Source organism: Python bivittatus, unplaced genomic scaffold (assembly GCF_059951505.1).
Source record: "Python bivittatus isolate LINGU-HERP-01145 unplaced genomic scaffold, Pbiv_v1 ctg000330_np1212, whole genome shotgun sequence".
Classification (NCBI taxonomy): domain Eukaryota; kingdom Metazoa; phylum Chordata; class Lepidosauria; order Squamata; family Pythonidae; genus Python; species Python bivittatus.
In genome coordinates, this window is record NW_028277058.1 from 39,781,048 (window position 1) to 39,808,234 (window position 27,187).

A 27,187-nucleotide genomic window follows, 5' to 3' on the forward strand; every position below is an offset into this window, starting at 1 on the left:
TTCTGTAGTGAAGTCATTTCTTTAATATGGCATATCAAAAGCAAGTCTCCCGATTACATGGCATAATTCAGAATTGCATCCCCCAAAGCCCTTCTCCATTAACTATAAACCTGGTGAATGTCATTTGCAGAGTGTGCTTTTTGGGAGTGGTGGTAGGAAGCCACGCTAAGGGGAGTTTATGGGGGAAAGAGAAAAGTCATGATAATGGGTTTCATCATATTCAGTTCTTTTCAGAAAAGTCTTTGCCTCCTGGACGTTCTAGCATTGAAGATAGAAAGAAGCTAGCCTTGGAAGAAATTGATACTGCTGAGAATTATGTACTATGCAGCTGGTATCTGGACTGGACAGTGAATGTGCTTGGCTTGTGAGCAGAATTCTCCATGCAGAAATGTCTGTATGAGAAGTACTTACAGTGTTATAGGTACCTGTGGGGTGTGTGTGTGTGTCTGAAGAGAGACCATAAACAGTACTCTTTTGTCACAGCAAACTGGATCTGTAGTCCCCCTATTGCTAGAGGAGGAAAAAATACAGAAAAGCGAGATAAGGAAGGAAAGAAGCTGCCCAGTTTTACAATTCTGTGCAACTGCTTGTGGGATTGGGAAGAAATGACAAATCCTAATACCCATTTTCAGCATGACATTTAAGAGTCATCATCACTGGAGAAACATACACACAACAAAACAATGAAGAATACATCCAAGATTGCCTAGATCTCCCAAGAGAAATCCCAATTCATCTGGCAAATACATTTGACAGCTCTGCAACCTCTTCCTACTGCTTGCTTTGCTTTAGTGTCCCCAATTGCAGCAATGATTAACCTAACCCAAAGCAGCCTGGAAAGGAGGCAGGAAGAAGGAAAGGGGAAGATTCTCTTCCCTGATCTTGTCTCCTTTTGTTTCCCCTCTCTCCCCCAAGAAGTGCAGTGCAGAACACACAGATACTTTTGTAACCACGGCACATCTGTCCACAGAAAGGCTCATAAAGCGAACATTGCGTCCTCATCTTTTTCCTTCTTTCGCTGAGAACCAGAGTTAGTGGATGTGGAAGGAGCCCCTGTAGGGGCACTGGGAAGGGTAGGAAGCCGATCTGCCACCTTTGCACGCTCTTCAAGGAATCTGTCAAACTCTGGTAAGAAAGAATGTAGGGAGAATTTTAAAAGAGGAAGAGGAGGAATCAAACCAGGGTTGGAAGAACCCTGGGAGGAGTTACAGCTGAAACACCTAATCTGGAGCTGCACAGGCCACATCACTGTGGTGGAGTCAATGACAAAATAGTTGTGTTCATCAGGACATTTCTGAATGCATAGATACAAGAGCCATGCATCTAATAGAACCTGGTAACCCTATTAGAGAATCCCAAAAATTACAGGCATGTTAAGAAGTAATTTGTGTGTCTTGTTAATACAGAATGGTTTGGTTTTAGACATTGTATACATGGGCTCAATAGGTGAAGAGTGTCTCATGCCTACTAGCTGGGGAATATCAGTCTTAAAGGGCAGGACATATAGTTGGGTATAACTTGCCTTCACTGGTGACACCCTTTGGATCTTCTGTCTCGTTTCCCTAAGGAGAAAAAAAAAGGCAATATGGAAATCAAATAAGATTAAATGAAAGCTCACAGGGTTCATTTTGTGGACAGAATGTTCCACAAATACTAAGACAAGATCTGATATATGTTCATCCACCATACCTACAGGGTAGACAGAGTTTCAAGGAGCAGTTGAGTTTGGGACATTGATATCAAAATTCTGTTTTAAGTGTTGACATTTTAGTGACAGTCAGCCCTGGCCACAAGAAAGGAAGAGAAGAAATTTCTTGTGCCTCTGCCTCAGAAGAAACACAGACTCAAGGAGAGTAGTGCAAAGGGAGGAAACCAGACTCAGCTGTTAATATTTACCATCTATAAAACTAGAAGAAGAATCTGGGATTTTTTTCCCAGGATATACTCTACCATTTAGCTATGTCCCTCCCCACAGGATAACTGGTAGTATGCGCATACAGTAATTAACTCCTTTTTATAAACAAGTATTTCATCTCTATTACATACCACTTCAGTGGAGATCCACTGTTCAATTTCCTCCATGAAGGCAGCCTGGGGTATAGGAATCTGACAAGGAAAGTGAGAGAAAGACCACATAGACTATGCATATCCATGTCTGTAAAAAGTATCCTCAACCCTCAACTGAGAGAGGCTTAAAAAGTTATGGTTCAAATCAGTGCAATTCTCGGGGCATGTTTTTGATCCAAGTTATTTCTTAAGTGAAGCTAACATCACTGAAGAATGGTTAGAAATCTTTACTTCTCACATGGCTTGGGCCTTACCTTGAAGGAACTGACTTCATGGATAGTTTCATAGTGCACATTGGGAGGCATCAGTAATTAGAAGGCTTTGACAGATGTTTTAATTTTATCAAGTGAAGCATAAAGATCTTCTGTGTTTTAGACTATGTTAGGTCATACCATTGTATTTAACAAGCCTTTCCATATAAGCAACAAAAATTTGCAAAACAAAAGCAGATAGTTTATGTCTAGGAAAAGTGCTTCTGGGGCATCTGCTTTGCTCCCATCTTCTAATATAAAGATCACTTTAAGCTCTCACTACAGCACAAAAATCCTCAGACAAGATCTGACAAATAAGAACTCCCAAAGCTTCACTCCTTTCCTCTACACATTCATGCTCTTTTGGCCAATTACTATCCCTCAAACTAATCTACTTCATAAGATTGTTTTTTTGTGAGAAATAAGTGGAGGAAAGAGTGCTGTGTAAGCTGCTTGGAGTTCCTGAATGAAAGGTGAGATGTAATCCAACAAAAAGATTTAAATAAGATTCTCAGATTTCCCCATTTCTTCTGTTCAGCAAAGGATGTTTAAAGTATTCTTAAAATTTAAAGGAAATAGGGTTTCTTACATAAACATACTGGTGTATTAGGTCAACCATTTACTTATTGCTACTAAGCATATAACCTGTACCTGTGATACAAAGGATTTTGTTTCCATCACAAACTGAAATGAAAACTTGCATGTGGAATTATATTGTATTTTCTCAATGTACCAACGAAACTCCACTTCTAAATGATCATTTGTAATTCAGGTCCCTATGCTAAACCAAGTGAAGCTTATCTTGACAGCAAGAATGTGCAAAAGTAGGAATGTGTATATGTATATGTATGTATGTGTGTGTGTGTGTGTGTGTGTGTGTGTGTGTGTATATATATATATATATATATATATATATATATATATGAAACAAAAAGACCAGAACACCCCCTTGCCAGCAATCAACACCCAGATAAGCAAGGATTAACACGAGGATCAATACCAAACAAACAATCAAGTAGTAAACAATACCCTAATCAAAGAACTACCAAGTCAGATAATCAAGCAGTAAAGAACAGCCTAATCAAGGAACCACCAAGGAGAAAACAACTCCCCCACCAACACTGACAGGGCAAGCTACTGTATATAAACAGAGAGCAAACCCCGCTCCCTTCTAGCACTGAAGATGTTACCTAGCTGGGTAACGAAATGTCTGCAAGAAAACAACCAAGCTCCGAGAACCCCAAGGACTCCACAATATTTATTTTGCTTTTCATTATTCAAAAGCAAGCAAGTAGGTGGTCTCAACATATAGATTCTTAAATTAAGAAATTTTCAAAGTTAAAGACACAAAGACCATTAAGGCAGAAAAAGTACTGAGCTTTTGTTTACAAAACCATTGGAAAACAAACAGAACAAATCCAAACTAATAGAAGCCAACTAGCCCAAGGGAAGAAATCACACAATCTGGCTTTAAAGACAGTACCAAAAGTCTGAGCTATTTCTACCTTACTCTCTTTCCTCTGCCAAGATAAAGCTCTTTTCTCTCCTGTCCAAATCAAATTTGGGTTGAAAATGTGGAGCAGAAAGGCATTATTAAGAAAAATGTAGCCATAATTTATTTTACCCTCAGAAGAGCTTTCTGGAACAGATGGAAATGAGAGTTATAAAACTAAGCCAGAACAGTGTATGGGTTCAGCTTGGACAAAGCAGTGCAGTTCCAATCCTGGGTTGATGTTATTGATTGGTTCAATGGCATGTATTGAACATGGAATCTCAGGATGAAAATGACAGACAGCCTGATATTGATTCTGGTGTTTGTGTATGTATTTTTTCCTGAAAGTGGGTGCTATGGAAAAAAATCAAAAGAAGTGGCAAAGCAGAACTTGCCACTGTATAACTATATATGTGCTATGTGAAACTACAAATCCTTGCTTGATATGGAGCCATAAGATATGGTTACTTCATGATCCTTCATGATATGATCCTTCCTTCTCACTCCTCCCTGCAACAAGGGAAATATCTCTATCATGAAGGTAGTCAGCAAGAAATAATGGATTTTTCTTGTCTAATCTCTGGATTGCAATGCAATGCAAACATATTCAGAGTTACACATTTTATGTTACAAAGATGATGGGAATAAATTAAAAAAACTATAAAACATTTTACTTTGGCTACTGTAAAAACTTTTCTTCTACCCAGGTAGAATCTGGAATGTGGCATTTTCAAGAAGAGGTTCCTTGGCTTCAAACCTAACCGTGTCACTTTGTCTGCTGTTGTCCCCACACAATGTTCAATCTATCCCACAATTTGCTTAATATCCTCTAAGCGCTTTTTAAAATCTTCCCCAGCAGCGATACATTCTCACCATTCCTTGGCGCATCATCCAGTTTGTAATCGGGGCCCCATCAGTGGAAGCACCTGGCTCCAGCTAGTTAAGAGAAAATTTGCTTTCAAAGAGGATAGAAAACGTGGGTGATGAGGAGAGCAGGGAACAATGTTCTCAGTAGGGAAACTATCCCCTTCCTCTATAAAAGAATGTGGGGGAACTTCTCTCCTGTCTGCCATTTTTTTAAAGAAATTGAAGGAGCTTAGGGCCCAAGCCTACAAAAGAAGGTTGAATTATCTATAGAACAGAAAGAACCGAACAGAGAAACAGTGCCTTTTGTTCTTAAGGACTGAGTTAAGAAGAATGGCTATTTAGAGGTCTAACCAGACTTTGAAAGAAGCTTGATTCAGATGAACTATGTTTGAAAACTGTGTTACTGTAAAGTGGATTCAACCGCAGGAAGGTGATATATTTGGAGAACTGCTTACCATTTTGACTGTATTTATCCTGGAATGAATGCATAGGACTCATTCTCTTTTGCAGATTATTATTATTATTTTTTACTATTATATTTTTGGAGTTTGTTAACTATTAATTGATTGAAGAATGTTGATGAGGTACATATTGCATTATGTATAAGAAAGTATTATCTTTTCTTATAGTTGCTGTGTGTTATAATTCCAAGATACTTTATTATGGAGCTGAAGTATTATTATGATTGAAATATTTTATACTTCAGAACTTCTTAGAACCAGTTTTTAAATATTTGGGTTATGTTTTTCCAATTGGATTGAATTTTAATGAACTATATGACCTAATGTTATGCATTACTATGGAACTTTGGTTTGTACTATTGCTGAATGTATGTAAGTAGTCTATATGTGATTTATTATGAACTGCTTTGGGAACTATACCATGAAAAAATGGCATGAAAATGAACTGAATACTGAAAACATTTTTGTCCCCAGTTAGAATTCATATACGTACCCTCACCAAGGGTAGATGTATGTTCTCTTACTTTGGAGTGGAACTTATACAAGAATATACAGAAAGCTGTATTATTAAGTAAGATAATTACTACAATCTCTCCAAATTTAGCATCCTTCAGTTATGTTAAATTACATTTCACATAATCCCAGCAAAATTGACTGACCATACTGGTTGGAGATCAGTGGTACATATGGGGAGGCACCTGATGTATTGGATAGGCAGGATAAGCCTCTTCAATTATACACAGAAGAGTTTGATAGATAGCTACTCACTGCTCCTGCATTCTGTTGCCTGGCATCCAAGGCTCCAGCTAGTCCTTTTGTGGCTAAAGGGTCTTCATACTTCACCCTGAAAGAGAAAACCAGGTTATCCAACAGACGTGGGTTTTGGCATTTTATCTAAAGCATAGATAAATGTTCCATATTTTCAGGGTGAGGGTGGGGGTGCTTTACACACACACACACACACACACACACACAGAGTATACCAAAAGTCAGCCCCCACAGATAATGTATTATATAAATTACATTAAATGTTCGAATTGGTTGCCATTTTCTTCTAAACTCTTCCTTACTCATTTGACGCATAATGTTTGAATGTTCCTAAGTACAGTAACATTTTCTCTGAAGAAAAAAATATATATATTGAGATTGACCTATGGGATCTGACTTCTGGTTCACCAGAATATATATATATATATATATATAGAGAGAGAGAGAGAGAGAGAGAGACCACCCATAATTTGGTAAACACTGGCACATGCATGTACTTATGTTGGCAGTAGGGCCAAATGAAAAAAAAAAGGAGGTGAGGGAGAAGGAATTTAGTGAAAATTTTAATGTCAAAATCAATAAACTCCCCTTCGATTGTCTCCTTTTATAGGCTCCTGCATCATGTCTTCTCTAATTTTCTAGGAATGGCTGGTGACATCAGCACAATCTAATTGGCTAAATCCATGATCTCATTAGATTTAATCCATGATACTGATTAGCTGTGGTCATTTGAGGATAAAATAAAATAGCAAAATCAACTGCATTAGACGACTGGAAAAAAAAATAGCTGCAGATAGTTGCAGACAAATACCTATAAATAAAAGTTAGGATTCACGATTTTACTGTGAGAGTTTAGTCACCAGATATTTAGAAGTAAAGTATCAATCAGGAAAACAACTATTTCATTCTCGGTAATCTCAGTAAAAATCTCAGATGCATTACTTATATAAGTCCGCAATTTTGCTGGACATCCTCAGAATGGCTTCTGGCAAATGTGAGAACCTGCAGGCTTTCTCCTATGTTTAAGTGTGTGTGTTGTGTGTGTGCATGTGTGTGTGTGTGTGTGTGTGTGTATGCCTGTATGTATGAGTGATTGAAATACTGTCCCCAACCTCTGCCCAAATTCCATGGCAAAACTGCTGACTCCTAGAGTTTGTAAAGAATTTCTTAAATGTAATTATCAGCAATTGTTGAAATACATTTGGAAAGACAGCATTAATAAGGTTAATAAGACTCTAGCAACACTGAAGTGCTAGTGTCGATATTCTTAAATTCCTGAGAATTCAGTGTAATATATTCCTTTAACCTCCCATCAATCCCAGGTTTGTAGAATCCATCACACCTTAAGAAATGGCTTACTGTGTATGTTGAGAAGCCCATGTGAAAATCTGCAGAAATGTCCCTACTCTCTGCAGGATTTTCATTGTAACTCTGGTGTTGCAGCTATGAAATCTCCTTCTCAATGACAGCTATTTAAATTAATATCTTTTAAGGAGGCACGTGAAAAATGTTTTGCCAGACTGTAGTTATAATTGGCCAATGCTACTGGTGTGAATTATTTATCTATGTTATTATTTTTACTGGGCTTAGCATAATATTTTGTTTTTGTAGCTGCTGCAAATTAGAATGGCTGTAAAGCACCTTGAGCACTGATGTGGAAAAATAAAGTGAACAAAGCATTAAGATGCAGCAAAGATTTTAAGTCAAAATCTTTGATAGTTAGATTTCTCTCCCTATAGCATATTGAATTATGTGCATATATAGTAAGAGAGCCAGCTGCAACTGTTTCATTCTAAAATTTAATCAATATTCAATTATAGTTTCAGTGAAGTTTACTATATATTTTTCCAATGTGATTAAGCACAAAAAGTCAGACTGCACGCCTGCAGAATCTGTTTTATTTTTGACTAGAATTAAAGAATTCTGAGTTTCTATATCTGTTGAATATCAGAACTAAATAGAGTGCCTAGTCATTCCACACAAAAATGCATTCCTGGTCAGCTCAAACTTTATTTTGGTATAATAGTTTACCACTGATGGAGAACCAATTTGTTGCTGCTAAATTGGGATTTAGAGACAGTAATTTTAGAAAATATAATTTTATTACAACAGTGCTGAGGTGGATTGGGCTGAGAATGGGTGAAAGGTTGTAAGTCAACCAATGATTCTGAGTCTTCTCAGCCCAACCCCAGCTTAAGTACTAAACTTAAAAAAAAACCAAAACCCCTCCCATACATCTGCTTGTTTGAAAATCTAAGCTGATCCTCTAATCAAATCTATATTCTGTTCTGAGAAAAATGTAATTTTTGAAGCCTGTATACACTAAGCATATAAAACAGTCTTGCATGTTATCTTTCAGTTTGATATCTTAGAGAAGTTGTTCTGATGTTGGCAGTTATGGCAAAAGTTAAAGAATTATAATAGGTATTAACCTGCTGTGCCCTGCCCCTGGCAATCTGATTCACTTGTCTGCTTGCTTTTTGAGATTTTTGCAAACATTACTTTAAGTACAGCTTCGTAGGAAGAGGGAATAAGGTACTTTCATTTAAATATAGTTTTATATGCACTCAGTGTATAATTGCATATGCATATAGTTTTACATGTACCTATATTTCACTTCAGTGCATGAGCTTAACACACATTACATGCTCTCTTTTGCAGGTAAAATTAGATAAATATAATTTTTCCAGATTAATCAATGCATATAGCTATTGCAATGCCTTTGTAGCTGAACATCATCTCATAGAAACAGTTTCATACAGTTACACCTTTTTGACAAAAATAACTTATTTTTGCTACTCACTCTAAAGTACACCCAGACCTGCCTTTTGCCCACATTCTACCTACATAAATTATTTCTTACATAGGAAGACCAATGCAGTCTTGGATGATGTTGCCACAGAAGTGAGCTCCCCCGAACCATATCTCTGTCCCACCCATAATCACTGGGACTTGTTCCCTCTTGCGGCCAGGGGGTTGGGCCACCTCTGGTCAAACTTTTCAAAGAAGTGCTTGTCAGTGAAGGGCCCGCTGTGCACAATGGCATCAATGATGAAGTAGAGTGCCACCACCATACCACTAATAAGGCAGAAAGGCAGGAATGGCTTCAGGTGTTGCCAGAAATTCTGCATGCAGGTGTTCATGACGTTTTGGAAAGACATCCAAGCCCAACTCCAGTAAAGGTATCTTGATCTGACAGTCAAAGCACAGGAAAAGAAAAGCACAAGCGTATGTGGAAGTGGAGGTGGGCTGTAGAATAGATAATCCCAATCTGGTTTGCTGGCAAGAATGTTAAAATAGGAGGCAACCAGTCCAGTTGGAAAAAGCAGAATAAATTGAAGCTGCCTCTATCAGAAAGATTACACCTGCCTCAATCATAGGAGGATCAAGTTGTGCTGGAGAAAATATGCTGTCCAGTTCTTCTGCAATTATCCAGAGTGGGAAAAGATCAGCCAGAGTGTATGTCAAGAGATTAGGTTTCAGCTGCTTCTGGTGCTGTTCACTCTCTCTGCTTTCTTTCCATACAGTTCCCTATTCTACTTCATACTCCATTATTAGCAGGCAGGCTGGGAGTACCCTTCCTGCAGCCTGGTATATGCACAGGGCGTCTGTATTCTTCCTCTGGTATGCCTTCCCCTCATCTGTGGACCAGGCAGGGTCTCTGAGAAGGGACTCTCCGCGTCAAGCATTACGAGCTTCTCAGTGGCTGCAAGAGCTGTGTCAGTGGTGTCTAGAAGCCTACTGGCACATAGCCTATTTTGTTAAGTGTTGGAGGGGGCATAAGTGCACATGCCCATAACAAACATCTGTTTCTATTAGCACCAGTGTCACTCAAAGACTTGTTCCAATCTTACGCTATCAAGTCTGAAAATATGCCAGCACACAGCTGTGTTTTTTGGAATTACTGAGCTGGGTGGGACCCTCAGAATGAGCCAAATATCACTGCAAGACTAAACCCAGATGAATAGTGCTTAGAATTCATATCATGCTTTTTTTGGTACACAAAATGCCTCATGTAATTTTCATAGGCATTCTGCAGGGTGGGTCAGTACTGCCATTATTCCTATTATACAGATTTAGGTTTCGGAAGAAAGCGAAGGAGGGTGGGATGGCTTAAAGCCATTTGGTGAATTCATGGGTTTGCACCAGGAATATCTCAGTAGACTGTGTCAAAATAGCCTGACGATTTTTCCTGCCCTCTTGCAGAAAGTTTCTGTTGCTTTATACAGTGAAGAGCTGACTCAACTTTTATTTAACAGACAAGTAATTAAGAATATGTGAGAAAATTAAAATCAAAGAACTTTCTGACAAACAAGCAGAACGGGTTTCTCCAGAGAAGTGTTAGCTCAGCCATACACTGTGGGGACAGCTCATCCTTTTAGCTTGCATATCAGCCTGCAGAAAATCTGCATTACTGCTACTCGATAAACAAACAAGGTAAATGACCTAAAGTTGGGTGCACTCCGTTTCTTGCTCAAGGGCCTCACTTGATCTTTGACTGGCATGCTAACAGCTGCACTCCAAAAAGTGGAGTGGTCAGGACAAAAGCAAAATACAATTAAATTTAAATTAAATATAATTACTATGATTACTCTGATGTATTTAAAAAAATTTTATTCTATCCTATTAGAAGTTCAGTCTATGGTGTGTGGGATCTGCATGTCATCCTAGTGTCTACAGGTTGTACACTTGTGACCTAAAATGTAAGTGTAATATCCTCTTAATGTATGCAAAGTTTATTTTCAAAAGGCAGGAAGAGGGAAGTATCCTTAGACTCTTGAAAATCCCTCTCTAGGTTATCCTAGAGCACCTAAACTACAGGGAATATGAGAACATCATGTCTCTCACAGGGGCTATTAGCATGAGCCCTTGTGAGAGACAGTACACAACAGTAGCTAAAGCATCAGCCTTGGTTGACAGTTACCTTGCTAGACTGCACTAATTCATAAATCTGCTCTTCATTTGGCCCACACTATTAAAAACAAACCTTCCATTTTACTGCTGCTGCAGTTCACAGAAACCATTAGAGATTTAGAAAATGCCAAGAGGGAAAGGGAGTGGAGGAGAGGAATGTGCTAATTACAGCTCAGGTTTGTCTTAATTCTCCTGAGTAGAACAACAAACAGTCTTTTGAAATCTCAACAATCTAATCCCCAAATCCATGTTAGCATTATTGTTAGGGCATAATAAGGCATAAAATATGTTTTTTTTTTTTTTAGTATCACTGTATTCAACATTTAAGGAGTCAATACCTGAAATTTAGTAGTCTATCATCAAAGAGGAAATCAAAGTCTGAATGGCAATACACTGCTAAGGGAACCCATCATTCCCAAATTGACATCAAAACTAAGAATTTCAACTTCACATACAGCATAGCAACAATGATGCTACTTGAGTCAAGTGACATCATTTTCAAAACTTATATTCTCCATTATATTGGCATCCTTGATATCAGTCTCCAGGTTTGTCCATTTTTTTTTACTTGCAGGACTTCAGAATTTGGGATTAACAACTTGCTTATCTGCATGAAAAAATGCGGAAGGGCAGATAACCGAAAACTTTTGAAATTATGTCTACATTTAAAAAATAACATCAAAATTCTGTGTAGATATAAATCAAATTGACACCAGTAAAATCTGAATACAGACATATACTAATTTACCAAAATGTGCATATAACCTCTTAGTTTGAAAAATTTACAGTATTCATTATTTTTGCCCAATTTAATATAGTGGGTACATTCACTTACTCTTTGCGTTGCTCAGCTAAGGAGCTCCCACGGGTCAGTGCAAACATATCGAACTCTTCTTCCAGTTTGCTAGAATTATTGAGGGACTGCAAACCTGCACTGACACTGCTAGAACCTAGATCTACAAGGCAAAAGACAGCAAGAAATCATCCAGCTCATGTTAAAAATGTCTGATGATTACCTACCAGTAATAAACCTACCAGTCTGAAAAAGCAGAATCAAGCTTTCCTGCAGGGAGAGGGCAAATTCTCAGATGAAGAAAGTATCAGAAAGATTGTTATCTACTGTGACTTCTACACAGCATACATTTGGCCAAATGTGGCAATCAAGTTTTTAATAATTTGTCAGTAAATCTACCTATCACTGCTTTTGTTAGCCTATGCTCAAATGATGTTGGATTTTTTTCTTTTTTAATAAGAAGCAAAATGTATAAAGACTAGAGAGAGCTTGGCAAGTGGCCAGAATTATGAATCTGAATGGGGGAAAAAACAAGGAATTACATAGCCCTACGAATCCAACTACGGTACTTACCGATTCCTGCAAGCTGAGATGAAAGTGTATTGACAACTTCAGGATCTTTTTCTGCTGATGTGATACTAGGTCCCATGTCAACCGGATTGTTTGCATTTTCTGCATCATTTTGTTGCTTGGAAAAGAAAGAAAACGTATTTTGCTAATCTTGGACTACTGTCAAGGAACACAGCATTTCTTTCAAAATATGTCTCCCAATTCACAGATTGTGTGTTCTGATTTGCTGGTGAAATCTAACAAAAGATATGGAAGCCTGAGAAAGGGGTGCTATGAATGAAAAGTTGCAACATGAAACAGTCAAGTTAAATTTGCAATCTATTCAAGCAGCTCTCATTTGTTTAGCTTTTTAAAATGCTGTCTTCTATTAATTGGAGATTCAAGGGTGTTAGGGTTACAGTTCTAACCCTAGAAAAAAAATGAAGAAAAAGCCATGTAGGCCTTCCAATGTTCAAAGGAATTCTCACACAAGCATTTCCTGGGCATCTTAGGGCTTCAATACATGATAGACTTCATGCTTCCAAAGTAGGTTCTACTGGGACCGAAAACCAGTTGAAGAATTGAAAACATTTCTGTGGTTTTTAGACCAACATTTTATCAAACTTAAAGCATGAGAAGAAGGAAATACTTCATCACTGTTAGCTTTAAAATGAATGAATGAATGAATGAATGAATGAATGAATGAATGAATGAATGAATGAATACATGCATGCAGTATACAGGCCCCTTACTTCTGGATATATGCAATCAATAAAACTCTTGGGGCTCCCTGGAGTTCAAATTTATGTCATGCTATCAAAGAATAGTATGAAAGCATATGACAAAAATGACAACCAACCTAGTAATGTACACAAATGAAGGAAAATGATTCTGGGAAGAGATGAAAACATTCTTTACCATCTCAAACTATTGCCTACACTGACTGGCTGTCATTCTCCAGAAGTTCAGGCAAAAGTCCATTCCATTTCTGTCTGGAAAAGCCAAGAACTGAATCTGGGATCTTGGCCCAGAGTGTACAAACTTTTCCACTGAACCACAGCTGTTGCCCTAGTTTTGGGTCAGTCCAACCAGGCAGGCTGACATAATGAACAATCCTCCTAGAATCCTTCTCTATGTCTAGTCAATGAAACAACTTAGTTAAGTTTTATGTATCATAAACTGAAGTGCATCCTGAATTAGGTATGCACTGGAAACATTTTGGCATGTCCAAATGGAAGTAAGTTCACCAGCAAATTACCACTAGAACTTTTAACATCTTTATCAACTTTTAAGCGGCCCAATTACAAATATTTGAAGCCAGGAAGGACTATACAATATAAGGTCACATATACTGCTCTAGCCACTGTTTATTTTATCTTGTTCTCTAGCAATATTAGTGGTATGACCTCATAAGCATACTCTGAAGGAAAGAAATGAGAGCCAGAGTGGTTTAGTGGTTAAAGAACTGCACTAGGTTCAGGAAACCCCAGGATCAAGTCCACCCTCAGCCATGGAAATTCACAGGTAACTTTAGGCCACTTACTCTTTCAGCCCAACCTACCTCTCTGGGTGGCTTCTGTGAGGACAGATTGGTAAAGGGAGTGCAATGTATGCTGCCTTGAGCTCTTGGAGAAAAGGTGGGATGTAATTCAAACAAACTAATTAAATGCCAAATTACCTTTGCAGGCTGGCCAGATCGGAGCCGTTCAAACCTATGAGAAACAATGAGATAGTTTCAGTGAAAGACAACAGGCTGCTTTGCTTATGAAAGAGGAGGGAAAGAACAAGGGAAAGGGAAAGATGATCTCAGGAATACCGTTCATGGCGCAGGAAAATATTGTTGAGGTTGTCATTGACAATGAGCAACTCCTCAGTTAGCTGTTCATTGAGGATGCGGGGAATCAGCTCCAATATACGCTGCTGCATCGCTTTACATGTCCGATTCAGTTCCTACCCACAGGAGGAAGATACAAATGAGAACAGAACCAAATAAACTAGGTTAAGAAGCAGCTATTAGTAACTAATCAGTTAAAAATCTAAGTCAACTCAGGTCATGAATCCGAAAGAGAGGTTTTGGGGGTGGGTTAAGAGCTCATCTCAGTGCTTGCTAGGTTAAAGTGAATGAAATCCCTACACACAACAATAGTAGACTTCACATTTCAGCACTTCCTACCTGGAGCAGTTCAAGGTCAGAAGGTTCAGCTTGTCCTGGCACTAATTCTGTTAACATCTCAGACATTACTTTTACATTTCCATTCACCACTTCCAATTCACTGCGTAGTTTTCCAATCTGAAAACAACAAAGAGACATTTTCTAAGCATTCCACTACTAATGAGGAAGTTACCTTGTCAAACCAATAGTTCATCTAGCAAGTATAGTCTGGTTGCTCTTGCCTATCAAGTTTTCCCTATTCTGCTAGGTGTGATAATTTAAGCAAAAATGAGCTCAGTACTTTCCTGCTTCCTGCAATTTTTTATTAGTTGGAGATTTCCAGGAATCTCTTTGAATTATTTTTGGATTCTGAGTTAACAAGACATACTCCTCTTCTATCTTGACTTCTTCTACTCTGTGGTCAGACAGATGCAAACAGCTACATGAGATGAGTTTGGCTTACATGCCAGAATAGGCAACTGGAATTTTGTCCCCAATGTTATATCATTATAGTCAGTATAGCCTAATGGCTAAGGTCTAAAAGTAGAAGCTAAGAGGCACCACTTCAAACCTTGCAGAGAAGTTATGAAAAGGTGCATAAGGGTGTGATGTATGTACTAATGGATGTGGGCTTATTCCTGAATAATACATGGGAGCCTGGCTATTCTCCCTCTCCCTCTGGCTTCTGCCCAGAAGTAATGATTTTATACTGAACATCTGGAATGCAAAAAAGACAAACTATCCTCCTCTAGGACAAATGTTTTATAAACTTAACACGATTAGATGCATGTAGGATTGCAGAGAGTTTATCATCAGCCCAGGAAAGAAAGGAATTTTTATATCCTGCCTAAATCATCTGCTTGAGATTGTTATACACACTGCTTGCTCTTTCAGACAAACAGGTTCTTTGACACTGGTCCATTAGGTGCGTGGATTCCTTTTTCAACAACTTAGAAACTTGCCATAATAAAATAAAAAGCGGGGCCTTCAACAAGAAACTCTCTTATATATAGGGAAGGGAATGGTTCATGTTGCTCTTACCTGGTCTGGCGTAGGTGTGATAGAGGCATCAGTGGCAGTCTCCGGAGCTTGTGGTAAGGATACAGGGTGCAGGATTGAATCAATTGTTTGAGGAGAATCTGCTGATGAAGTAACTCCTGACTGGGAATCTGATGTGTATACAGTCTAAAGAGGAATCCATAAAGGAAAGGAAGTAGTTCCGTTATTTCTACCAAAAAAAAAAAAAATCTGCCTAGGTATGTTATATGCTGTTTTTCTTACCCACTGTTATGGTGTTTTCTTTTTCTTTAAGTAATGAGCTGTGCCTGCAGCTCAAAACACTTCCCATTCCCCTTAATGTTTTTCTACGGCTTCCAAAGCAGTCATTGCAGCCTGGCTCTTTCCATTTCTCTGCATGAGCAGCAAGGAATCCAGTAGGATGAAATATATTGCTTTTAAAAACAAAGCAGATTTTCAATAGATTGTGTGCTTTTTGGGGAAATGTTCTCAACGAAGCCTTATAGTGGTTATGGAGCCTGTTTCTTGAATTCTGTATAGTTCTTAGTCTTCAGTTATGATGGCAATAAAGTCCCCTTTGAAACCAAAGGATCTGCTTACTTTAACTGCACTTGATATATCTTACCATGTAGCTCTTTCATTTTTTTCATAACATGTATCAGTTTGGAAAGGGAAAAAAATTGGGAACAAAACAACAATGCTATTTCTAAATACTCCCAAGATATATTTCATATAATATTATTCATATAATATTTTGTTATATTATTTGTAATGCAAATAAAGAATTATTGTGCATTAAACGTTTACCCTCTGTGGTGTATGGATGGGTGATAGCATATCTAGATCTGTCATGGGAAACTCCAGGCCTTTTCTCCTCAAGTCCTCATAAACAGTTACAACCCCGGTCAGGTCTGGTGTACTACGAAATGCATCAGCCCAGGACTAGAACGACAGGAAAATCATTATAATGCATATTCTTCATTTTTAAACTCCTGTGTGATTTTTAAAAAGTGTGAACATTATAATTCTGTTAAGTATGCAAGAAAAGCAGAGTCTTTGTATCATATGTAGAAAACAGTTACCAGATTGGAACATTCTGTATGGAGTACTGGACATTTTAGCTCTTTTTTAGGTTTTTGGCTGCATGGGGTGGTCAGAGTCTAAATACTGGAATGAACTGATAAATACTAGACATACGGTAACACTACCAGCATGGAGCTGTTGGAAAACCTGATTTTGATTTTTTAAAAAATGTTAAGTTTCTAGCCCCCGTGATTGTAAGCATACATTTATCAACTTGTAAGCTACTCTAGCTGAGATCTCAAGAAGCAGAAGGATAGCTAAGATTTTCATGAGTTAAAAAGATAGCTTCAGCCTGCTGCCTGCATTTTGTCTCTTTCCATGAACAGTAACAGAATTATGCAAAATAAGGTATGATATTATGTAAATTGAATACATCTACATGGTACAGAATGGTTTCAGATTTCAGCTGTCCTCAGGAAGCTAAGTATGGATAGGAAGTTTACTTTTATTTAATAAACATGGATTACACACTGCCATGAAAATAACCTGGGCTTGTGGTTTAGGCAAAGTAACTGTGGGTCTGTTCTCATAACTGGAAACCCTCTGAAAGACAGGCAGATTTACAGAGATGCACTCACTTGTATGAGGGTCAGCACCTTGTCATGTACAATGGCTGGAGGATTGTTTTTGGGAAGGATGGTTCGTACTAATACACCTTCAACAAAATCCTGGCTAGCAACCAGTATGTGAAAGCGATGACCACAGTTTTTGACGCATGTTTCAAGGACCTGCAAAGCCAAACAAGATGCACTAGAAGCTTGCTTTATTTATTTATTTATTTATTTATTTATTTATTTATTTATTTATGAATCAAATTTATATGGCTGCCCATCTCACAAAAAGTGACTCTGGGCAGTGTACAACAGTTCCATAAAACAATAAGTATATAAACAATTGTTACATAAAACCCTTATGTAGTGATTATTAAAAACATTAAAAACTATAAAAACAGAACTAAAACAGAAAAGAAAAATAATAGGTGAAGGGTTGTTATTTCTGGTCCACTTGCACTTTGCCTTTTCACTTCCTGATCACACAACAGCTAGCTTTTTAGAAATACCCACATAGCACCAATCTCAAATGACTCAATTCCTTGGTTGCAAAAAATGGCCTCGGTGTCCACAGGGCAAGCAGAAAGGTATGGTCCTTTCACATTTGGCCAACAAAATTATTCTTTTACTGTCTAGTGTATTTGCACTTGCTTTCAACTAAGACAGACAACATTTATGACATACTTTCAAAAAAACTTTTAGTGCTTCCCATTATCTAAATGAAAACTTAGTATTCTAGGTTAGAGTTCACATCTCTTTTCCAGAGATATCCTTGAGATAAGACACTTACTACAACAGCTTTCTCCCTTGCTGGCATCCTGCTAATGGAGCAGGACTGCCCTTCACTCACCTTGTCAACAAAGCTTTATTGGAAAGATATACCCCACCAACAGATGTAAAAAGCAAAGGTGAGAGAGAAGGAGAAGGGATAACTTTATGTAACTGAGAAATCTGCACCATACTCACTGTCAAAGCCAGCATCACTTCATGGAAATTCTTATTCCCCACGATCCTTTTCTTTATAGCTCGAAAGGCATCTTTGGGCCTAACGGCAGCAAAGGCAAAATTATAAAAGCAGTAATATTGGAAGAGAGACAAAATATATACTTGCAATTTGCCAGGCAATAAGGCTCAGAATCAGCTTCATTCTTCTTTAATTATACCTTGGAACCACACAATCAAAGCACAAAAAGAGCTGCCTCTTCTTCACAATAGTGGCTTCCCCCCCCCCCCAAACATTTTTATTCACTTGAACTAAAGGAAAGGAGATTCCTAAAATCTGAAAGAAACCTGATGATACCTGAAAATAAAATGAGACACCAAAAAGGGAAGGTAGGTCATTTGAATATTTAAAGAAAGAAAGAATTAATATTAACAGATCTAAAACTGAGATGTCTTTTGAGTTCCTCGTCTCTTCCCTAGCTAGCACACAAATAATGCACAGAAAAAAGTGTTATTTCTGTATCTGCTCTCATTATGCCCAAGTAAATTCTTACAGTAGTGGCTGGTTTGCAGTGAGAGGAAAGATTTCTACCTTCAACATGCTAGAAAGGAATACCTATTGAGCACAATGACAGGGGAACATAGTCTACCCACAGAAATTTTCTGTGCAAAGGAGGAATGAGGGACACATTGAGAAAAATGGACAGAGCCAAAGGAGAAAGTGAGTGGAGCCAGGGGCAGGGGCGGATGTGTAGGTTAATCTGAAAATTTATTTAGAAAAGTTAGCAATGTGGAACACACACATTACATGATGTTCTTGTCCTGCATAAGGTCACCAGAAAACCTACCAGGAGTTATTTATAGGATTCAGCAAGGATGTGTTTGGCATTCCTCAGACTTCTAAATGCTTCTGTGCTGATTTATCCAAGATGTATTTCCATAAGGAGAATGGAAAACTGATATTTAAAGCAAAAAAAGATGACTTTTAGAGTCATCTAAAAGAGAGATAGAACCTTGACACCTTGCTTTGTGTTCTATCTCTCTGATTTTATTACAGAATTTCATTCTGTAATATTTCCTTCCTGAGAATGGAACCCCAACTGGAAACTGACAAAATCAAAACAATGAATGCATCATTTGAGATTTTCCAATCTCCTCAATCACCAGTCTTGAGGGTATTAAGCCCTTTGGGAAGAACAAAGGAAAAGAGAGGGGGGAGGGGGGATGGAGAGAAAAAAAGAGGACTATAAAGAAAAAATACCTTAAGAAAAAGAATTAAGAATAGTTTTATTTTTTCAGAGGTCAGGAAAAGAGTATGAGATTGATTTTACCCTTGTGCAAAGAATTATGACTATGATAATGGCATTTTTGGCAGCTGATGATAACAAATAGAGTGTCTGAGCAGCATGCTCTTTTCTGAAAAGTGTCACAAGACCCAGCTTTTATGTTTTATATCACTGCTTTCCAGTACACAGATCGCTCTTCCTGAACTGGGTGTGTCTGCCAGTTTTTCAAAAAGTGCATGCACAGTAGTGTAGGCTAATGCAAAATTATCAGTGAGCACATCCAGATAATGACTATTCTAATGACTCCCTATTCAGTACTCATTCCCTTACCCTTCTTCTGTCTCATTAATGATGTCACAGATTTCCATGTTGAGAGCCCAATCTTCGTTCTGTAAGGAGCCATCGGTAGCTTTCTCTGTGGAAATAGGAAAAAAAAAAAGCAACCTTTGCTATTTTGTTTACTAGGCTTATATGCAGCTTCAGCCATTGATGACTCTAAATGGTTTATATATCCCACATACATAACCTTGATTTAAAAAATAATACAATAAGAACCATTATACAGTAACTGATAACAACATCCACTGTGCATCAGAGAATAAATAAAATTCAGTTAAACAAAAACATTCTTACCACATATTCACTCCTAAGATCTCCTGAAAGAGCCAGGTTTTGAAAGGTTTTCTGAATCCTAGCAGGTTGGGGCCAGTCAGGCTTTAGGAAGAATATTGTTCTAGAGAAGGGGAGGAGCAGTTGAGAAAGTCCACTTCCCCAGTCCCTTCTGATGGCATTCCCTGAGAGAGGGAAACCACATGGAGTCTACTCTTTCTGATGGTATTGGATGGGCAAATATAATTGGGAGACAGTCCTGAAGACATTTATATCATAGAGAGCCATAAGGATGACAATCATCATCTCAAATTACACACAGAAGCCAACTGGTAACCAGTGCAGTTCTCAATGTAGAGATGCATCCATAACTATTTGACCTGTTCCAACTGTAGCTTCCTAATGGTCTTCAAGAACAGCCCCATATACAGTGTGTTGCAACAGACCAAATGAGAGGTAACCAAGGCATGAATGATTTTAAGTAAGACCTTCTCTTCCAGGAAGGGTTGTAATTAGTGCATTAGTTGGAGCTGTGCAAAGTCTTCCTAGACAAAGTTACTACTTGCTCCTCAAGCAGGAGTTGTGAGTCATGAAGGACCTTCTCAGATTATAAACCAGTTCAGTACAGTGAAGCATGACCCTGTCCAAAATTACAGATGAAATATCCCTGGAATCTGATGGCTTCTGATCCCAAAGCCTCTCTTTTCTTGCTAGGATTGAGCCTAGGTCTACTCCTCCCCATACATACCCTAACAGTCTCCAGACACCACAAAAGCACCTCAACTACATCATAAGTCTCAGGTCAAGATGTAAAGTTGGGTATCATCATCATATGGGCAACCTCCCCAAGTGGCTTCATGTAAATGTTAATCAGGTGTTGGGAGAGCATCAAGCTTTGTCCCACTCCATAATGGAAAGGCCCAGGACTTAATCTCTCTTCCCATCATCAACTGGAATTGCCCCTTTAGGAAAGGGAAAAACAGCCCCCCCCCAAAGTAGTTCAGAGACCCTGCTGCTTTGGCCACAAGTCTCCATTAAAGGCAAGCCAAATCCTGTGGTAGATCTTGGTGGTTGCTGAGTGTCTGGAAGCCAAGATGTTTTCTATTGCTAAGCCTTGGAAGTGAGAACTCAGGGATTGCTCCTGTGTCCAGTCTGAGTCTAGAAACTGAACTTGACTTAGGGTGTTATAGGAGATGCCATGGAGGTTCCTTATTTTTCTCCACTACTGTGGAGAATTGCAATTTCCTGGACAAGAACTGAACAATTTCACTCATTCATGCCTTGTGAACGTCTACCTTTATTTAGGATAACTGGTATTGGTATTATCTTAAACAGGCCTTTACAGAGACCATCTGACCACTCTGCTTGGAGCACTGAATTGGGAATGTCTCACCCGTCTGTTGTCTGCTGTTGTGATCAAGTCAGCTGAGGGACTAAGATCTCTTGAAAAAACCTCTAGAGATGCACTAGGGACCAAGCCAGTCAGCTACAGTGCCCAGTAATCCCTTTGTCTACTCCCCTGATACAGACACTATGTGTTTTTCTACCACAGTCTTTAGTCATGTGACCTCTTTAAAAATGCTTTTTAATCTATAACAAAGGGGAAAAAAACCCAAATACAATAATAAAGTAATACAAAAAGCAAAACAAAATAAATAAGGAAATAAACAGAAAAAGTAATACATATTAGAACAATTATATATACAACAGAACACAAGTCTTAAACAACAATGAAACCTTGACCATACACTGATAGGGAGACTGTGTTCCCCCACCCTAGTCATTAGTCATGTGGCCTGTTGCTGAAAGCCCCTTAATGTTTCTCCTTGATTGCTTATCCAGGCTTTGGTTATAATATTGTCTGTTTCAATAGGGACCATCTCCTCACAGCCAGCCATCTCCAAAGATGTGCAGACTCAGGAAAACACTTGATTTCAGAGGTGTTACAGACGCAGTGACAAATTGGCAACATGTAGTACTCTGCCACCACCTCTGTAGCACCTCCTGAACTCAAATGAATATTGTCCTGAGCCTCCATGACTACCATGAGAATCTAGGAAAAAACATGTAGCAAAGGTGCCCGTGCTGAATCTAAACCGTCTTTGCCTACTTTGGAAACAAACACTGCACAAATCTAATTTACAAAAGATTCTTCAGAGAAAACAATGCACATGATAAATAATGTCATGTAATGCAGGCAAATCTTGTCCTCATTTCATGGGGCTCTGTTTTAGTTAGCAATTCTTGAATTCTCCACAATGTTGCTAATGTCAGGGTGATGACCAACAAGCTGTTAGTGCCAATGCCTGCACCCTGCAATCAGTGCAGTCTCAATTGACTGTGGCAAAGGGATAGATTTAAGTTCAGGGAAGAGTACTGCCAGCACGCCAAAAAAAAAATGATGCCAGGCTAAAACTAGTAGTAGCTGGTAACCAATAAGTAGTTAAAGGAGAGGAGAACCAGGTGTACAAATTATCTACTGCTACAGTTATACTTACAAGCAACCAACAGGATAAATGAAAGAAACAGAAATGTCACTCTGAAGAACAGGTTAGAAGTGCCACCTATTTTTCCTGGGTGAATTTCCGCAATAAAGTGATAGTAACGATCTAGCACCAGTAATCTAACAAACCGAAACATGTAGAGGTGCCAGAGCTTTTTGGGATTTCCAATGTGTAGTTCAGTTTTTAAAATGATAAATACTTTAACTCAAGGCTGTAAAATCAATATGTTAAAACTTATTAGATATTGTAAGAGTGAATTCAGTATTGGAGTTCTTTCTCTTGCCTGCTCCTGTTTATCGGGTCATTGACTTCAAAGAAGAAAAAAAATCAACATCAATGCAGCTGATACAAAAAAAACATGCATCTGTCTGGGCAAATCAGACAAATGCATGTTTTTTAAATGAACATTCTGGTCCCAGGTCTCTTGAGGTCTTAAAAAGGCTCTGAAGTCTACTTTTTAACTGATTTGTACAAGGTAATAAAACAACATTTATAAGAAGCCAGTGGAAGAAATTATTAGGGTGTTGCGATTGGGTGTCACAAATATGTTGTTACCTATCAGCTCTATTCCTCTGTTAACCCCCAGAAGGTTTAATTTATTCACCTCTATTGGTAGGTTTAATTTTTCAGATTTAGGCGCTATCTGATTTCACAATAGTTATAGTAGTTGGACCAGTACTTAGACACATGGTGGGCTGCATAAGGGTCAATAAACTGAACTGAATCCCAAGAAGACAAAGGCACTCTGAAAGTTCATGGTTCAGGAAATGAGTAGGTCTCTGATTCTAGATCAGCTTTTCTCAACTAGGATTCCATGGAGGTTGCTAGGGGTTCCGTGAGAATTGTGACTGAAAAAAATAATAATTAAGAAAATGTTTTTTAACTTTGTGCACCACACAATGCTAGTTGTAGGTATAATTTTTATCCAGGAGTTCCCTGAGATCTGCAAATCCTGCAGGGTAAAAAGGCTGAGAAAGATTGCTCTAGATACAGCTGTACTTTCTTTGAAGAAATAAGAGTACAGCCTTCCTGTACTCCTGTTGCTGTCAGCCCTACAAGGTGGTCCAAGACCAAGAAACAGACACCATGTGTGCCTAAAGCTACTTTTATGAAGACTGCTATCTTAAGATTGGTATCAAGACTGAATCTTGCAAATCTGAATGTGCTTCTTCTCCCTTTTTTTCTATTAATGTGAATTAGGGGAACAGCTGTCTGAGATGTTTTTGTAACCCTCCCCCCTCATCTGGGTTTAAGTAATGTTTATCTTCTTGTTGCCTTGGTAATGGAGCTTCCCTCTGTCCATCAAGGTCACCTTCTTTACTCTCTACACTCATGTCCCACATGGCATCAATGACTAGGCCTACAGTTGACCAACTATGCCTCGTTGCAACCTTTTCTGGACTGGAATGGCCTGTCTCTAATAGTTATTTCCTGCTAACCACCAATCTAGATAACAACATTGTGTTGTATGTGAGTCTGCCCTTGAAACTCAACAAGATAATTGCAGTTAGTGCAAGAAGTGACAATAAAGCTGTTATCCAACACTCTTCAGAGATTACATAAATCCTGATCTAAAGAGCTGTGCTGGCTCTCCATTCAGACTATAAGGCTTTAACAGTGATACTCAAGATCCTTAATTTTTTAAAATACTCGAGAGATGATGTCATTATGCAACTATTTTATTTATAGAAGATGGGCTATACATTTTTCAGTCAATCAACATGAATAAGGGCTAGACCTACACATTCAGCCAAGTTATATAACAGGACTGTGTCACTTCAAATTGTAGATACTGGATATTATTTTTCTGGGGAAAATTACCGACTCAAAATTATACTTGTGATAAATAAAGGTAGTCATTTTATTACTCTCCTCCACTTGATTTTTCTTCTGCCTTGTCTAATCTCTATTTCAATATATCTGACAAGGTCTCAAAATATTTATTTTACAGAAAGGTATGCAACAAATGGCATATGCTCTTCTTTCATTCCACTTTCTCTGATTATGTGTTTTATGGTCAGAAAGAATATACACTGCACTTCATATACACAAACAAGATTTTAGAACTCACAGCTTAAAGTATGGCCAGAAAGTCTCTTGTTTTAAATGTATTTTAGTCACAAACTCACCAAGAATCCTTGCCAAGCCAATATATTTTATTTACTGTCCCCATTTATTTTATTGGAATAGTAATATTGGCCGATTCTTACAAGACTTCTGTAAGCAAAATACTGATGAAACTTTTCTAAAACGCAAGGCTGTCAATAGTAATGTGTAAGATCTAGATGCTAGACTCAGCTTCGGAAGCTGTAATTAGAACCATCCACACCTTCTGAAGCCTAACTCGAGTCCAACAACTTCTATATGGAACAGTGACGCAGACAACAAACAAAGCAGCCTAAATCTAACCTGACAACAACAAACAATTCCAACTGGAACTTATAAAAGACTACAAAACTAAATGCGACAGCAAATTTGATATTCCAAGCTGGTAACATATGTGAATGTTGTCTAAGTTCTTACAAGCAAACTCAGTAAGATGTATGTTAGCCTGCTGCCAGGGTGTGGAGACTGGCAATTTATCACACATTACTAACGTGTTAAGATTTAGAGGCTACTAAGGTTATTTTGGATTTCAAGGACTCTGATATCCTCTGAAACAACAATCTATTTTTTTGTCTACCAAAGACAAGAAAGGGGATTCAGTTAATGCTTTTAACACCTATTACTGTCTAAGCAAATTTCAAAATTTGGATTTTAAATTACATTTCATTTTAGCCACACAAACAATTATACTGGGTGAAAACCAGGTTGACTCCTAATGAAGCAGGCTCACAGAAATCAGTGGAATGTATTTATACCTTATTCAGATTCAGTTGATTTCAATGGATTTAATCTCAGTAGGACTGAGCCTGGATTTCACCCAGCATTATGAACAGTATATATGTCCCTGTGAATTTTGGCAATGCTTGAATGTTCTTATTAGTAGAGTTTAACTTACTTCAGATTTAAATTAGAAATATATTTTAGTAAGTCACATGGGATTTTTTGTGAATGAAGCCTGTGAATCACAGGCTAGAGCATGATGCCACAAGGAAAAGATACACCAATAGATAAGATGATTCTTGCGTGGTATGCTTTTTACTTATAAAACTATATGCCTTTATGGCTATATAATACAGGGACATCTGCTGTCCCTGACAACTTTTCCTCTTTCCATGAAATCTGACATAAAGACACCAAGAGCAATATGCCTTGATCTTTAATGGACTACCTACAGTGTGCTTCCTGCAGATGCAGAAGGATGGATTTAGAAACAATGCCTCTGTCCTCTCACCTATGGTTATCAATAGGCATTCTTGGGCATTTACAGGGTCCATTGCTGAAACCTGTCCTAAGATCCTTAAATTGCTTACTTTAGCCCATATCCATAAAAAGAAGAAAAAACCCATTAGACTATTGGATTTAGTTGCCTTTTAAATGTACTTCAGTGTCATGGAACAACACTATCTAGAGTTCTGTGTGAAACATAATCAAAGGTTAAACCTAGCTACCCAGGATTGCTGCCATGGAAGCACAACCAAGGAGGAAAGGATGCACTACAGGTTCACAATTTTTTATTTCGTGAACTCTTAAGCTAGCGACAGAGAATGTGTGACTTTTCAAACACTGAGAACTACAATTCCCAGGAGCCCCAGCTTGTAAAGGTAAGCAATGTTTCCAGATGTAATTCAGCAACAGTTGTAGGCCACAGGCTCCTCATCAATGACTTAAACGCCATCTCTTCTAGAAATATACTCTTCTCTCCTTAGGACACCAGGACTAGACTTTTATTTGTTTAGTACCTCAGTCAGCCAACCATATTTCCCTTTTTTCCCCAACTGGTGCCATCCCTGTGTGACAGACTGCAAGTCCCATGTGCCTAGGAGGGATGGAATTTGTAGTCCACCTCATTTGGACGGGCTCTGGTTACTGGGAAGACCACAGGAGAGCAAGCAAGTAGGCCTCCGCCCAAAGAGCTTGCCAACCCGTGCTCTTGCGACATAAGCTATTTCCTCAACCTCGTAAGCAACTGAAGGTCAGGCTTCGAAGACCTTTTTTTAAAATTAACCTCAACTGCTTACAGGCAGCCCGCTCTGAAAGAACGACTGCAGCGAATAGCCTCTTAGGGGGCGTGACGTTCCCACTAGAGGGCGCGTCCCCTTTAAATAAGCAAACTTTATCCCTTCTTCGAGACCCCCCACTACTCTCACCGCGACAGGATTGGCTTACAAGGCCTACCCCAAGAGCCCGCCTCCTCGGTCATACCCCATTGATCAGCACGAAATGTCCGTCAGAAGAATGTCGCATCCCCATCGGCCGGAAAAATTTAAACCCCGCCTCCATGGTTTATAAGCTCCGCCTACCCGCGGTAGATACTGACTTGAGGTAAAATCTGGAGTTTAAAACTACAGCTACGCAAACAGTCGAATTCGGGGGACGTGGGGGGATAGAGAAAGCGTAACGTGAGACAGGCTGCAGCTTACCAATGCGCTGCCCGACCGGAGAGCTAAAAGGACTGCCGAGAAGAAACTCCATCACTGCCTAGATGACCGCCACGGCTTAGGAGAGATCAGCTGACAGGGCCGCGAGTGGGTCACGTGACCGCCCTGGCAGGGGGCTGTCCCGTTCCTTGCCCTTGAGACACACCCCGTAACGTAAGCACCGCCTTTGCGGGCGGAATTTAACATGAAAGCTGAGGGAGGAAGCGGGTCGCTGTTAAGCATCTTCGCCAGCGATAAGGTTCCCTAACTTCGGGGGACGCATTTCCTTGCAAGCACGCCCGGGAATGTAGTCTTTTACAAGGCTCTTGCTGTAGAGAAGGATTTGTTGCCCGATGAC

General features: G+C 38.8%; 1 protein-coding gene across 1 annotated transcript; it reads right to left on the reverse strand.

Annotated features, from left to right (window-relative positions):
• On the reverse strand, window positions 1–26,977 carry TOM1 (target of myb1 membrane trafficking protein). The gene is made up of 15 exons (XM_007431209.4): window positions 26,833–26,977; window positions 19,524–19,608; window positions 17,932–18,010; window positions 16,993–17,142; window positions 16,139–16,273; window positions 15,356–15,499; window positions 14,336–14,452; window positions 13,979–14,112; window positions 13,841–13,874; window positions 12,187–12,301; window positions 11,656–11,776; window positions 5,907–5,982; window positions 2,047–2,106; window positions 1,523–1,562; window positions 1–1,125 (listed from the first exon to the last, which is right to left on the reverse strand). Exons 1-15 carry the CDS (start codon window positions 26,882–26,884, stop codon window positions 977–979), a joined length of 1,491 nt encoding a protein of 496 aa, XP_007431271.1. The 5' UTR covers window positions 26,885–26,977; the 3' UTR covers window positions 1–976.
• Between the last annotated feature and the right edge of the window lie 210 nt (window positions 26,978–27,187).

Coding starts and splice junctions, on each gene's coding strand:
- TOM1 (XM_007431209.4), bottom strand. CDS start 26,884: ATGGAGTTTCTTCTCGGCAGTCCTTTTAGCTCTCCGGTCGGGCAGCGC. Junction 14,453..15,355: donor TCACACCTACGCCAGACCAG/GTAAGAGCAACA, acceptor TGTTGTTTTCAG/ATTGGAAAACTACGCAGTGA. Junction 1,126..1,522: donor AAAGGGTGTCACCAGTGAAG/GCAAGTTATACC, acceptor CTTTCTTACCAG/AGTTTGACAGATTCCTTGAA.